Genomic DNA, 16,339 nt, shown 5'->3' with positions numbered 1-16,339 from the left:
ATTTCAACACAGCATTACATAGATACATTAGATACTGGTCTCTAATAACATTTACAGATTACCGTAAACAGGAGGAATTTATACATGTTATATTGGAGTTTTACCTGAATGATGATTTGGTTTAGCACACGAATACTGGAACTCAAAATTCGTGTAACTATTTATGTATACTAGTAGTGTAGTTGACGGTCGTGGTGAGATTGGCTATGATTTCTAACGTTTGATTATACTGATAGTATAAATGCAGTTGTTTGATATGGCTTTGTAAATTAACCCTTAGCCTGCTAAATTTCTAAAATGGAATGGTCCATCATTCAGTTTGGATAGTACCATTTATTATTCGAAGGAGTGTTCAATGAAAAATTACTGACTGAATAGCGAACAGTGCAGACATTTATCAGCCTGCACGGGATGTGGAGGCTGATCTTGGTCTGCTCTGGTCGCAAAGGCAGAATCACTTGCCGCCAGCAGGCTTAAGGTTAAATACCGTCTCTTAGCACGTATATCTACCGAAAAGTGTCAGTAATGCAGTATTGATTTAACATAGCACAGGAAAATTTGAATTCTTTGTAAAGCGACATAATTTTGTTAAGAAGTAATTTATTTCTTACGTAAACAACGCGCGGGAGACTTTTCCTTATATTGCAATCCAACATTTTCAATACAATTAAATCTCAACCAGCGCCGAATATTTTAAAGATATTTTTTATATATTTAAACTTAATTAAAGGAACTGAATATTCTTCAATTAAGCCACCATACGTGAATACATTTCTTGTACTTTGAAGTTCACAGATCATAACGTGATAAAAAATAATATATCAATTATCATGTTCAAACAGTGGCAGCAGTAAGTCGATGCACTTTATTTCGACGTTCATTAACAGTAAATGCATAATGGCTTAAAAGACAAAAAAAATCATAAATTCCATATATTCATTTAAATACTCAATATACATTAAGCCCGCCCGCTTAGCTCAGTAGGTAGAGCGTCGGTCTACGGATCGCGGGGTCGTGAGTTCGATCCTCGGGCGGGGCGTATGTTCTCCGTGACTAATTGATAAACGACATTGCGTCTGACATCATTAGTCCTCCACCTCTGATAATGCATGTGGTGAAGTTGGCAGTTACGTGAGTACAGAATCCAGGAACACATGGTTAGGTTAACTGCCCGCCGTTACATGACTGAAATACTGTTGAAAAACGGCGTTAAAACCCAAAACAAACAAACAAACAAACAAACAATATACATTAACAATAAAACAAATTATTATTATTTGGGAAAACATATAACCAAACTGGCAATATTTCACTGCATATGATACAGAAATCAAATATGGCCCATTTGTTATATTCTTTTATATTTAAAGACAAAATTTATCTCCACATAATTATGATCATTATATGCTGATGATATTTTACGTAGTATAATTAGCTAAAACCTGGTATTTATAAAGCAGAAACGTAAGACTAGTTTCTATTTCCAAGAAATAAAAGATAGCCTACATGTGATTAGAGGCACACGAATTCAACGTGATCAATAAAAACAAACGTTGCGATTTGTGGTTATTACGTATCGACCAGTCGCAAATAGAATGATCAGCTCTACGATAAATGTGTGTAATAGTTAACCTGACAATCACTGGTCATGTAATGTGACAATTGATGCACTGAATTTAAAGACTAATGTAAGCTGTATTCGTATTATCCGTGTATGAACAATAAATGAGCCGCGCCATGAGAAAACCAACATAGCGGGTTTGCGACCAGCATGGATCCAGACCAGCCTGCGCTTCCGCGCAGTCTGGTCAGGATCCATGCTGTTCGCTAACAGTTTCTTTAATTGCAATAGGCTTTGAAAGCGAACATCATGGATCCTGACCAGACTGCGCGGATGCGCAAGTTGGTCTGGATCCATGCTGGTCGCAAACCACTATGTTGGTTATCTCATGGCGCGGCTCAAATCTGTTTAATATGTTATTTTACTTGTTCCTCACTACAGGTTCTTGGTTGCGTTTTATTCTTCAAAAGACTATTCTCGCCTATCTTATTATCCCCGCTGAGGGCGGATGGAGATTTTTAGCGTCGTCCATCCGTCTTTCCGTCCGTCCGGAGCCATATGTAGGAAGTGGTTTAGAATATTAAAATAAAAAATCATATACATATCCACCACAATGGGTAAATGCGGCCTGTCAAGTTTCAGTCAGACTGCCCGAGTAACACCAGTGTTATGGCCCTTAGAAGTTTCTAGTGTGAACTATATAGAGTACTATCAATATGGCAATTTCTGGTTCATAACTTGTGACATGTTTGACCTAGAACTGTGAAATTTAAATTCTATTTAGATCAGCATAATGTGGTAATGCATACTCAATTTCATCATTATCTCATTAGTTACTTCAGAGTAAATGCCCTTTGTTTAAAAATCCACATATTTGTACAAACTAACCAGTTTGTAGAATTTCATAAACTTCTTTCATTTTTATCCACGAACATTTATATTAAACACCCTGGTTAGGCCCCCTCCGCCTTCCCCTCCTCCATCCCACCCCACGAATATTTTTTCTTTGTTTTAAATCTTAGATCTTCCATAAATATTTATCACCATTTCATTTTTTCATTGATATTTATTATTTAGTTTGTACTTTCACCCGGTCATCTTACCCCTCCCCCGCCCCTAAAAAATGTTTATCTTTTTTCTTTTTATTTTTTTCAAACCTGCCATGAATATTTATAAACATGTGAAGTTGTAAACCCCCATCCCCGTCACCACCCATGTTCAAGATTTCTTACTTGAGTGTGCTCTCTTAAGAACTTCAGTTTCTTTAGTTTCAATGTAATGAAATTATTTGCTTCTTAGAAACATTCTAAACTTTTTGCCGGATATTCTTTGCCATTCCTCAACACAGATCCATTCGGCGGGGGATACCAATTCATCGAATTTGCTTGTTACCTATGACAGTACCATTTTTGTCTATTAATCAACAATTGTTTTATGAAATGTTTCAACAATTAGAAAAATACAGTTCTTTCACTAAACGTAACTGACTAATCAGCAGCGCGTGGCACGCTTTCCTTTGTGTCTGATAGAATAGGCAGAAAACTGCGATAGGCAGCTCTCAAGTCCCACCGGGATTGATGTTTTGATATCTGTCTTCTGACATGTTTCGTCGGACCCTTAAGTATGCCACCCTTGATGCTCGTCTTCTGCAAAGGCATTGAGTAGATTAACACTGTATGCGAGACACGACCGCGGTTACCAGGTTGAAATCTTGTTTAGTTAAATCATCGAAAAGCAAAGCAATTAAAATATTTGTTACTTAGCAGTTTGTTGTAGGATCATATAACCTACATGCAAGATAAAAGACTTAACAGGAAACGAGATAAAAACTGAAGTTTTAAGACATTGCTGACATCGTGAAATCTGATGATTTTCGAAAGGATGGAACATAAAAGTTATTCAAAACCAGTTCATAACCTGTATAAATGAACGTCTGTGTTTTGTGATTCATTCAAAATACAGTTCATTTTGTATTTTATGGTTGGTATTGATCAACCATAATCAAAGCATGATGACCAAACAAATCACTACAGGATTGCAGTCTGCCCTGTAAGTAGATTTATCAATATACAAAATATGTCAATTACAGCGTAGAAGTAAAAGGTAAGATAAAGTAGATACGCTGCTTGTTGGTGACAGGACACGGGATATACGCTGTCGAGAAAATCCATATCAAGCGATATCTGTCTCCAACAAGCAGTGTAACTTATAATGCTTGTAAATATGAATACGTCTGATATCAAAGCTATTGAAACAACAAATGAAACAAAATATAAAAGTTAAGAGTCGATTTCTCGGGGGCACAGAGCATAACACAGCCATAGAGCCATGCATCGCAAAGTAGACCCATAACAACAAGAAACTATAATGGAAAAATTGTAGACATGAAACAAGTGCATTTTAGGTATATGCAAAATACAGAAAAAGAGGGGCGGTGGGGGGAAGGTGTAGATAAAAGGGTCGGGTGTTGGGGGAAAGTGGAAAAAGGGAGGATGAATATTCAACAGGGAAAGCCACGTTCCTAAAACGCATTCTCCATATACCGTGAAGCACAGACACACACCTACACAAGACAATCACACACATAACTAGCATGCACAGATAAACACAACACAATGGGACACCGCTCAACACACGCACGCACACAGGCACACACACACACACACACACACACAAAGCAGTCGAGCACACATGATGCTAAGATGAATTTTAAAGACAAGGACTAAACTCCTAAGGAATAGCCATGTTTCATTTTAAATAAAACGCCACAAAAATGTATGTATTGGTTTGTTAATAACTGACATTAACTTTTAAACTAAAATTGACAAAGTAAGACGTGATGGACGAAACAGTTAATAAAATAACAGAGTGGATTCCACCTTGGAACAGCCAGTTCCATGAATGAAGTTCAGTCCGATTAATGAAACGCACCAAACCTTACTCTTAAATTTTATCATGTTAGAAAGATGAAAACACCTCCTGAGATCTTGGTGACAGAAAAATCTAGTAGAAACTAAATCAGTCCCAGGGGCTTTCATTTTTGATTGATACACTTTAACACAGATTTTACAACTTTGAGAAAAATGTGAGAAGTAATTCCCACATCTGCATCAAAGAATTTGGATTGTTCCAAAGGGGACAATTTTAATAAGTTGTTGAATTATAGATTTAACATTGTGAAGACTCAGTGTAAAAACATTGCAAAAAATAATCCTATGAGTTTTAATGTGGTTTTATTTGTACAACTTCTAACATTTTATGAAAAGACTTCGTTTCAGGTTGACTTTGCAAAACTTAAAACAAATTCCAAACGAGTCTTCTTGAACGTGATTTCTCGAAACACGATATTTTAGAATATTTTATTTTTGAAACCCTCCACATTTACCATACATACCCCATATATTTTCGTGGAGTGTGAAGCCCGGTAAATAGCAGTCATGTTGGCTTAAATCAATTGAGCTGAAAATAATTTATTTCTTGCAAGAACTTCTGTTTTATAACTATGTATTTATCTTCAACGGAGGTTCTTACGAAGAGGATCATGACCTGGTGCATGGTTGCGGTTTTAACAACATTAGTGTATTATTTTAAATTGTCAGAAGGCTACAAAAACGTGGTTCATGTAATTAATATAGATAAAAAAGAACACAATCTATACCATTAAACATCGGAATACCTAACACTTGAAAGACAAATTTCAACTCAATTTGGATTTATTTGCGAATGTAATAACAATATTCAACTGGATTATTTCTGTCAAACCCACTGTTCACAAGAACAACGCCTAGATCGAACTACTAGCGTGATACAAAGAAATAAAATGTAAAAACCAGTATGTTTCCAGTACACTTATTAGATTTGCGAGGACTTTCATCGTTAATTAATATCGCTCTAGCCAGCATGAGGGCTACTGCAAATTTTATTAGTCTTCATGGATATCAAATCTGCTAGTTTACACTATTACGAAACATTTGAATAAAGTAGATTCGTTTGTTTCACGCTGAATTATGATTTCTCAGTATCAGCCAGTTTGCTCTATGAAAATAAAATTGTTTCACTAAACTGTGCCATAATTAGTCTGCCTATATAATCGAAAAAGAGGCCTAGAAATTATCCTTGATGGCATTTTTTGTTAATGCCCGATAGCCATGTTCAATGCTAACTTTATTAAAATTGGAAACGTTTCAGGGAGGCTGTCGCCTTCTTAGGGTCGTAGTATGTGTGTGTGTGTCCGGGTTTAGCGTCTTTTTAGGGTCGTAGTAAGGTCACAGCACAAGGTCAAAGGTCAATTAGTGAATATTTTCTTATAAACGTCAGATTTTCGCAATTTTTGCTACCTTTTAATACAAATTTGTAATTATTTGGTGATAATTATGAATTTGAGAGGTAATATAAATCACATCTTGTAGATTTATTAAATTTGAGACTGGCAAAATTCAAAAAGACTAAAGTTATTTTTATAGAATGAGCTAGAATTTCGTACGCTCTGATATTGTGTTCATTTACGAAAGCTATCTTTCTCATGTTTCTTTCAGGCTAACAATTTTTAAAAAGGCCGGTTTGTTGTCTGTATGAACAGTACCGGCTGAAAAAAATTATGGCGCGAATTTTATAAAGACTAGTACAATAAAACTTCGTTTGCTCGAACTCTGATTATTCGCTCACTACTATTGGCTCGAATTCATCGTCAGGTCCCGGCACAATATCTATATAATGTATATTTTACTTTGGCTCGTACTATTGATATCTCGAACAAATTTTACTTGTACGGTTGAGTTCTAACGAACATAGTTCGACTGTACTAACTGTTGACAGATCTAAAGATATCCTTCGGAAGCATAGAACGCAATAACGTAAAAAATAGCAAACTCGGTTTGATAAAAGTTTGTTCGTGAGGTAGTATGAAATGTGCAAATTCTCTCAAGGCATATGCTGTCAATTATTGTGTGGGCGTTTAGAAATACTATCTAAGTTTGAATATAGATATTAGATAACTGCAAATGTTATGTATTTTTATTTTTCATTCCATTAGCATGAAAATGATACTCTAAATATTTTTTAATCAGCTTAAAAATTTTCTTTGCACACATTAGGCTATTGTAAAAACTGGTAACCACTCTTTAAGTGTTTTTAACATCTACAGTTTTGTAACTAATTGTTTATGATGGTTCCATGGATGTCATAACTTCAAAAAGGCTTAATGGCTGTGAATTTTATGGTATATCGAATTTTATTAGCATGATCTTTATAACTGTGAATATAGGGGTAATGCATGTATGTTTTCCTGTTACAACACCTTCAGAATTCCGAGTGATTGGTTGGTAACAGAACCGGGTAGAGCGAACGTATAAATGTATCACAAAGGAATCTACAGATGTTGTAAAATGAAACAAATGTACGCTAACGATATTGTAGCCCAAAACGTGTAAAATAAATATATTGTCCATTAAATTCAGTGCGGAATGCCAGAATGAACTAAAATAACTTCTTAGCCTTATATAAAAAAGAATAAACCCCATAATAGTCCCACTTTACAAGCTATAGACGTCTTAGCCTATCATATTCAATTGGCAATATTTGTTTATTATAAATCCATCGTTTTGAATTTCAAATCTCTTCTTCATGCTCTTTATTACTTCTCATCCTGCAGGAAGGTATTTTCACGCATTGCATACTTTTTTAATTACCATCGACCCACCATATTTCATCATTTTAATTAGTTGAATCATCATGTCAGTAATCATGAAAATATCGGAAGGTATGACTTCAATATTTCCCTAAATGTGCATAAGTGTTACTTTCATAAAAAATTCTGAAGCAACCTTTATGATGTTTCAAATTGTTCAATCTGATTCGTTTTCAACTTTTGTTTTGAACAGGAAGAGAATGTGTAGAAACAAAATCAAAAATAATAAGAATCGAAACAGAAATAGCATGCTGAATTTTAAGAATAAAATTATGCAAATCTTCCTTTAATAGCTTCGAAGATAGTGCTTGAAATGTGCTACTTAATTACAAATACATAAATATGATGATAAATGTCTGACCAATAGTAAAAAGAGAAAGGAATTATAGCAAATTAAAGAAATAGTGTACAGAATAAATAGCTGAAATCCTACAGACCTGGGTCCAGTTGTTCGAAACTTTTACAGCTGATTAAGCTAACAGTCGATTAACTTTTAAAGCAATTTTTCAACATTTTAGAAAACTTAGAAAAACAAATGTATGACTAAAGGATTATGAACACTAAAACGTCTTTACAGTAAATTTAAAACATCATACTTCTGTTTCCCACCAAGACCAGTATTTTGAATCAAACTTTAAAAGGCGATTAGTGTAATAGTCTGTTAAAGTTTCGAACAACTGGGCCCTGTTCTATTTTGTCTAGTACATGTACACGTTAAATGTGACCAATCTTTCAATGGTCCTATTTATCCATCACCGCGTGGACAAATTAACATAAATATATATCATATTAATATTATAAAGAATCACCAGCAGTATTTCAATCATTCTTTTAGGTGCTGGAGAGCATTCCATATATGTAAATGTTACTTTCAACAGTATTTCAGTCATGTAACGGCGGTTGATTAACCTAATCAGTGTTTCTGGATTCTCTACATGTTCTGGATTCTCTGCAAGTATTAGCCTTTTCCCGCAAATAACTGTCAACTTCTTCATATGATTCAGAAGTGGAGGACGAAATTACTCCTGACAATGCCTATTATCAAATCGTCATGGAGAACATACACCTCTCCCGGGGATCGAACTCACGACCCCGCGATCCTTAGATCTGCGCTCTTTTTATTGAGCTAAAAATACTTGGTTGTATACGTGACAGTAATGTAATTTTAAAGACGCTCGCGGCGGTTTCGTGATTTTTTTCGCAATAATAGATTTTGATATAATGTTCTGTATTACAAGATTATGTTATGATGTATTGAAAAATGAAATAAAAATACTAGGTCACCAGCACTGTTTCTGTTTTATTTGTCCTCAGATATGATGCTATTTTGAACATTTTTCAAAATTTCTATACTCCTACTGTGACGGATACTCACCTAATGCTTTTAAATAGGAGTCGTAACATAGTTACTTCCCTTATCTGCTTCTCCGCCATTTGCCGTCTCTACCCGTCAGAAAGGAAAATACCATACATTACATTGGTAAAGCTATTTTTCTACTGTAGGTATTTTGTGATCTTACATTTAGAATAAGTTATTTAAACAGTATGAATTGATATATGTTTTCTGGAATGCATTTATGAAGTATGTGTTGTTTTGAATGCGGGAATCGGTCTTAGACGTTAGATGCTTATAAAAGTATATTGAGTTTGAAGGCGCTCTATGAATTATGAAGGCTGAGAGTTTTAACCAATCAGAATAGCTTTAATATTTGTTGCGGGGTATGATTGAGAATTTTAGCCAATCAGAATAGTCGAATTATTTGCTGCGGGATATGACTGGGGTATAAATAGATCTGTTCAATGCTGTAGAGTCAGTCTGCTGGTTGTCCATGTAAGTGTCGGATCGGAGCAGTACTTATATTTACTGATGCACAGAAATCTCAGATATCTGGCATTAAAAATATTTTACTGTTCCAGTAAAACCTCATGGGCAAATGTTTGAAAGGGTTTAGAATATATTTAGAGATATATTATATAGGAATATATTTAGAGTTCTTAGATAGAGGAGATCTATTTAAGATTCCTTAAATAAGCATTCGAACGAAGAGTTGTTTGAGAGTTGGGGATATTCTGAAAGTTTGAAATAATTCACAAGTTTATGATTTAATTTGTTCAAATGTTTTGAGATTTAAAATGTAATTGTTCCATAGATAAATCATTTCTTAGAATAGAAGTCAATCATAAGGTTAGGAAACCTGAGGAAAATTTATATATTTGAATAGTTAAAATCATTAGGCAAAATAGCCCAAGAAAAATTATTATTATACATATTTAGATATTAGGAATAAGGCACGCTCCTGTTGCACGCTACAAAATTGGTGGCAGCGGTGGGATATCATTGATAAATATATCTTTATCACTTACCTACGTATTTTAAAGCTTAAATACACACATATTTTGGAGTTATGGCCGAGGCAAGGGATACGGAAGATTTTTCTTTCTATTTGGAAAAGATAGATAGGTTACAGAAAGAGAATGAGAGTTTAAAAATGAAGTATGAAATTGAACTTTTAGAAAGGCAGTTGGCTGAGTTACAGGCTTCAGGCCTGGAGAATGCTAAATATGATATAACTAGTACCCCTATATACCCAAAACCAAAACGGCAGTTGCCAAAGATACCTAGTATAACACGTGAAATTTTGAGTCAAGGGCAACATTCGACCGTTTCGCCTGGTTATGACCCGAATGTTAAACATTCAACGCCAAAGTTTGAGATACCTTATTTAGGGTTAAGAAATGAATCACAAAATGAAAATGCAGAAGCTGGGGGTTGGGATAAGTTTGTCACTAAGAGAAAAATATTTGTGAAACCAAAGGAAAGCTCAGATCAAATAAGCAGTGATAAGAAGTCTGAAATGTCCGTTAAGACTAAAGATACAGTTTCAAGTTCAAACAAAAATAAATCTGAAAACGAACTTTCGGATCATAATAGAAATATATCTAGTAGTGATAAATCTACAAGTTTAGATACACCTGCAGAATCTAGTGTTAAATTTATTCAAAGTAAGCCTTCTGTATTAATGAAACCAGCGACATATGATGGTACAGGGTCTTGGATAGACTATAAAGCACATTTTGAGGCTTGTGCAAAAATAAATAATTGGTCAGATGAACACAAAGGGTTGTATCTCGCTGTATCGTTAAGAGGGCAAGCTCAGGGTGTATTTGGAAATTTAGGAAAGTCTAGTAGTAGTTATACTGATTTAGTAAATGCACTTCAAGAAAGGTTTGCACCCCCGAACCAGACAGAGCTATACCGAGCGCAACTTAGGGAAAGGCGACAGAAAGCCACAGAAACTTTATCTGAAATGGCTCAAGAAATAAGACGTTTGACTAATTTAGCATACCCTTCAGCCCCTGGAGATGTAAAAGAAACCTTAGCAAAAGAACAATTTATTGATTCGCTTTCGAATTCAGAAATGCGTTTAAGAATAAAACAAGCTAGGCCTATAAATCTAAATGATGCAGTACGCCATGCAGTAGAACTCGAAGCATTTAATAAGGCTGAACGCAAACGTCTAGATGGCCAGGGGTATTTGAGAAGTACTAATTCCTCAGAACAAAATGAAATTAGAAAGCAAAACAGAACAATAGAAATGTTGGCCAAATCAGTTGAAGAACTTAAGACTAAGTTTGATACATTTCAAAACAAAAATAGGTCAAGAAGATCAGATAGCTTTCTTGAAGGGAAATATAACTATAAAGACAAAACAAACATGCCTAAGAATACAGACACATCTAGGACATTTTCGAATCAGAATAGAAAACCTAACAATAGGTTTACATGTTTTAACTGTGATGAAGAAGGTCACACTCAGTATTATTGTCCGAAAAGGCGACAAAATAATGACAAAAATTCAGTAGGACCAAAATCGAAACATAACTTTAATTCATCTTCTAGGAATAGTTCTTCGAATTCAAAACAAGGTTCCGGGTTGTATGTTACTGGAATAGTTAACGGAAGAGAGGCAAATTGTTTAATTGACACAGGAGCAACTCTTACCATGGTTTCAACACAGTTCTTTGAGATGCTTGAGCATAATAAAGATTTAGAAATATTTGAGCATGACATTTTGACTGCATCAGGTTCACCTTTGAATACAAAAGGTAAAACAGAAATTAATATTGAGATAAATAAATGTAAATGTCTTGCGAATGTTGTTATCTCAGATATTGATCTTGATATTGTCTTGGGCCTTGATTTTATGAAAACTCATAATGTAGTTGTAAATGTGTTAGACGAGACAATGCTGCTTCAAGGCAAAACATGTAAATTAAGTTGTCAGGGAAACATAGGATGTTACAGAATTCTTGTTAAAGAAAAATCGGTTGTTCCACCAAGGTCCGAAACAATCATTGAGGGAAAAGTTTTGAATCCTGAAATGATACATAAACACGACCTTTATATTGTAGAACCTATGGAGAACCAACACACCTATGATAATAGGCTGATTGCAAAATCTTTAGTACGTGGAAATAGTACTGTTCCACTTCGGATAATGAACCTTTCGCATGAAGAACAAACTTTGTATCCTGGAACAAATTTAGCAACTTTAAGTCCTGTTTCTAGTGTTAGTTCCACGTCAAACAAATGTAATGTTCCTTCCAAAATACCTGAACATTTGAAAGATCTTTATGCAAGATCTATTACAGGTCTTACTGAAATACAAAGAAAACAAGTAGCTAAATTGTTGATGAAGTATTCAAATATTTTCTCTGAGTCAGAAACTGATATAGGTAGAACTGGTATTGTAAGACATCAAATTCCAACTGGAGATTCTAGACCAGTTAAGCAACCATTACGTAGAGTTCCAGAACACTTGAACAAGGAAATTGAAAAACAAATTAAAGATATGTTGGACAGAAATATCATTGAACCTTCCTCTAGCCCATGGTCAAGTGGTGTGGTAATGGTTAAAAAGAAAGACGGTACACACCGCTTTTGTATTGATTATAGAAAAGTCAATGATCTTACGATTAAAGATGCATATCCACTTCCTAGAGTAAACGAATCGCTCGATCAATTAGCTAATGCACAATGGTTCAGTAGTCTAGATCTATCTTCGGGCTACTGGCAAGTAGAAGTAGAAAAAGAAGACCAAAAGAAAACAGCATTTTCAACAAGGTTCGGTTTATTTGAATTTAAGGTCATGGCATTTGGATTATGTAACGCGCCTGCAACCTTTGAAAGGCTTATGGAAACTGTTCTAGCAGGCTTACATTGGCAAATTTGTTTAATCTATTTAGACGATATAATTGTGATCGGCAAAACATTCGAGGATATGGTCAAAAATTTAGAGACAGTTTTTGAACGATTAAATGAAGCAAATCTAAAACTTAAACCGAAAAAATGTTTTCTATTTGCTAAAGAGGTCGAATTTTTAGGACATATCGTATCGGCTTCTGGAATAAGAACAGACCCAAAGAAAATTGAGAGCATAAAAACGTGGCCAACACCAACTAATGTTCACGAAATTAGATCTTTCTTAGGTCTTTGTGGATATTATAGAAAATTTATTTTGAATTTTTCTGAAATCGCAAAACCTTTGTTTAAGTTAACAGAAAAACATCAGTCATTTTTATGGAACCAGGAATGCGAAAAATCGTTCACGACTTTAAAGCAAATGCTAGTTCAAGCTCCGATTTTAGCACATCCTGATTTTACAAAGCCATTCATTTTAGATGTAGATGCTAGTAATTTTGCTATTGGAGCAGTTCTTTCACAAAAGGTGAATAATTCAGAACGTGTTGTAGCTTATGCCAGCAGAACTTTGAGTAAAGCTGAACGTAAATATTGTGTCACCAGGAAAGAGCTGTTGGCTTTGGTTTATTTCGTGAAATATTTTAGACATTATTTATATGGCCAGAAATTTGTTATAAGAACTGATCATGGTTCACTCCGCTGGCTGATGAATTTTAAAAACCCCGAAGGACAAGTTGCCCGGTGGTTAGAGATTTTGTCAGCATATGATATGACAATTGAGCATAGACCAGGTAGACTTCACAAAAACGCCGATAGTTTAAGTAGAATACCTTGTAGACAATGTGGCATTGATAATCACTCTGAATTTAAAGAAAAAGTTTTCATGGTCAATTCATGTGATCAGAAATCTGAAAATTACACTGATATAGATTTACAAAGTGCACAGGAAGCAGATGACAATATCCAGATTGTAAAGGCGTGGTTAGTTAAGGGAAATAGACCAGAATATAAGGACATTTTAAGTCAAAATTATTTTGTGAAATCATTATGGGGTCAGTGGTCTAGATTAGCCATTAGAGATAATTTGATAGTCAGGAAATGGGATGTTTTAGGAACTGATGTTGTGTATTGGCAAGCAATAGTACCGCTTAAGTTGAGACAAACAGTTTTAAAATATTCACATGATATAAAAGCTTCTGGACACTTGGGTATTCGAAAAACTTTGAGTAAAATAAGACAAAGATTTTACTGGCCAGGGCTTCAAAATGATGTCAGAGGTTACGTATCGAGTTGTGAAGCATGTCTTAAACGGAAAGGACCCACACAAACAAGAAAAGCTCCTATGCAAATTGTAAGAAGTGGTTATCCGTTTGAAAGAATTGCTATTGACATACTAGGTGAACTCCCCCAAACTGAGTCAGGAAACAAATATATTTTAGTAATTGCAGATTATTTTACAAAATGGACGGAATGTTTTCCGATGGCAAATATGGAAGCACGAACAGTTGCTAAGATTTTAGTTGAAAATGTTATAACTAGGTTTGGTATTCCAAATACCATACATTCAGATCAAGGTTCTCAATTTGAAAGTAAACTTTTCAAAGAAATGTGTTCTTTATTGCAAATTAAGAAAACCAGAACGACACCATACCATGCTCAATCTGATGGAATGGTGGAAAGGTTTAACAAAACTTTGGCTACAATGTTGAGTATGTATGTTGAAGAACATCATAGAAACTGGGATGAACTTCTTCCCTATGTTATGATGGCCTACAGGTCAACTGAACACGAAACTACAGGAATGACGCCAAATATGTTAATGTTAGGTCGAGAACTAAGTACTCCTTTAGATTTAGCGTTTGAAATGCCCCCTAGCATTAAGAAAATACCAGCATCACAGTGGGTTTGGGAATTGCAAGAAAATTTAGAATCAGCTCACAATTTAGTTAGACAAACTACTGAAAAAGCTATGAAACGACAAAAGATTTTTCATGATACAAAATTATCTTTTGACAAATTTACTGTTGGTGATAAAGTTTTTGTATATTTTCCTGTTAAAAAAGTAGGCTGTTCTTCAAAACTAACATCATTTTGGAGAGGTCCATATATAGTAGCAGAAGTAGTTTCAGATGTATTATATAAAGTCAATTGTGGTAAATTAAACACATTCCAGGTTATCCATGCTAACAGGATGCGAAAGGCGCCAAAACAGATGACATTTGATGATAGCCCAGTGATGTCAGATTCTTTTCAGGTAGACTCAAATCAGAATGACAGAATATCAGATGATGAAAGTTTAGAAGAAGTGATACCAGATAAAAGTAGATATGGTAGGGAGAGAAAGAAACCTGCATGGTTAAATGACTATATACGTTCTATTTTCAGGTCAGAGATGTCGAATATCAAAACCACAGAAAGAAAAGAGAATGACGAGAAAGACTCGAAAATTCCATGCGAAGTATGTGGCGTCCTTTTTAAGAAATGTTCATATTTGAAGATCCACATGAAGAAATATCATGCTAAATCTATAGATATTCCTGAGACTTCCGAGATCAAGACAAATAGAAGGTGTAGTAATAGTGATAGTGACAGTGATTGGGATGAAGACCCCAAAATAAGCATTGATGAAGAGTATATTCATGTTGAGGAGAGAAATGAAAAGCCTAAAAAATGAAGACAACAGAAAAGATGATGATTCCGATGATAAGGATGCATTTCTTAAACCAGAGAAGTCAGCTGATCGAGGTAAAGGGCCTTTTATAAGGAAGGATACAAAACCAAAATTGTTTATTCCTAAGAGAAAGTTTCCAATGATGGAAAAAACGAAAGAGTTGTATAAGAAGCTGAAGATGGACGACAGGTCTTGCAGTGATAAAGAGGATAGTAACATGAAGGTTACTAAGAACGTTAACATTGATTGTCAGATGAGTATGGAGGATGATAACAGTGCGACGAATGAAATATGCATTAAAGTTGGGAATAAGAAGGTATTCCAGAGTTTTGAGACTATTACTTGTAGAAAACAAGAACGACAGCAGTCTGTAAATTTGGGAGACTATATCCAAGGAGATATTTTGATAAGACCAGATGACATTACAGTGACAAAGAAGACATCCGGTGGAAAATGCTTGCTAGGAATTGAAATTCAGGCAGGACGAGAGTAATGCTTCTGCAAGCATTATGAAACTATAGTTTATTTATGAACTGTTTAAAAACACACGATACTTTAACAGTTTACAATGTTTTCAGCTGTGTTTTATTTTATTATTCATGCATATAGATATATGTGAATACATCAGAGAAAGTGCATAAGTTTTGTTTATATATTTCAGTAATTAATCAAAGTGTTTTAAAACATGCGGGACGCATGTAGACGGAGGCGTGGGTAATGTGACGGATACTCACCTAATGCTTTTAAATAGGAGTCGTAACATAGTTACTTCCCTTATCTGCTTCTCCGCCATTTGCCGTCTCTACCCGTCAGAAAGGAAAATACCATACATTACATTGGTAAAGCTATTTTTCTACTGTAGGTATTTTGTGATCTTACATTTAGAATAAGTTATTTAAACAGTATGAATTGATATATGTTTTCTGGAATGCATTTATGAAGTATGTGTTGTTTTGAATGCGGGAATCGGTCTTAGACGTTAGATGCTTATAAAAGTATATTGAGTTTGAAGGCGCTCTATGAATTATGAAGGCTGAGAGTTTTAACCAATCAGAATAGCTTTAATATTTGTTGCGGGGTATGATTGAGAATTTTAGCCAATCAGAATAGTCGAATTATTTGCTGCGGGATATGACTGGGGTATAAATAGATCTGTTCAATGCTGTAGAGTCAGTCTGCTGGTTGTCCATGTAAGTGTCGGATCGGAGCAGTACTTAT

General features: G+C 34.8%; 1 protein-coding gene across 1 annotated transcript; it reads left to right on the top strand.

Annotated features, from left to right (window-relative positions):
- Positions 1–8,680: 8,680 nt before the first annotated feature.
- LOC128555579 (uncharacterized) lies at positions 8,681–15,882 on the top strand. The gene is made up of 2 exons (XM_053538312.1): positions 8,681–8,727; positions 14,836–15,882. Exon 2 carries the CDS (start codon positions 15,075–15,077, stop codon positions 15,612–15,614), a length of 540 nt encoding a protein of 179 aa, XP_053394287.1. The 5' UTR covers positions 8,681–8,727; positions 14,836–15,074; the 3' UTR covers positions 15,615–15,882.
- The last annotated feature ends 457 nt before the right edge of the window (positions 15,883–16,339 follow it).

Source organism: Mercenaria mercenaria, chromosome 3 (assembly GCF_021730395.1).
Source record: "Mercenaria mercenaria strain notata chromosome 3, MADL_Memer_1, whole genome shotgun sequence".
NCBI lineage: Eukaryota > Metazoa > Mollusca > Bivalvia > Venerida > Veneridae > Mercenaria > Mercenaria mercenaria.
Note: the sequence above shows the minus strand (reverse complement) of the source record. Positions and strands in the feature narration are given on the sequence as shown.

What these genes read in the sequence shown, in the direction of transcription:
- LOC128555579 (XM_053538312.1), top strand. Translation starts at nt 15,075, where the DNA reads ATGAAGAGTATATTCATGTTGAGGAGAGAAATGAAAAGCCTAAAAAAT.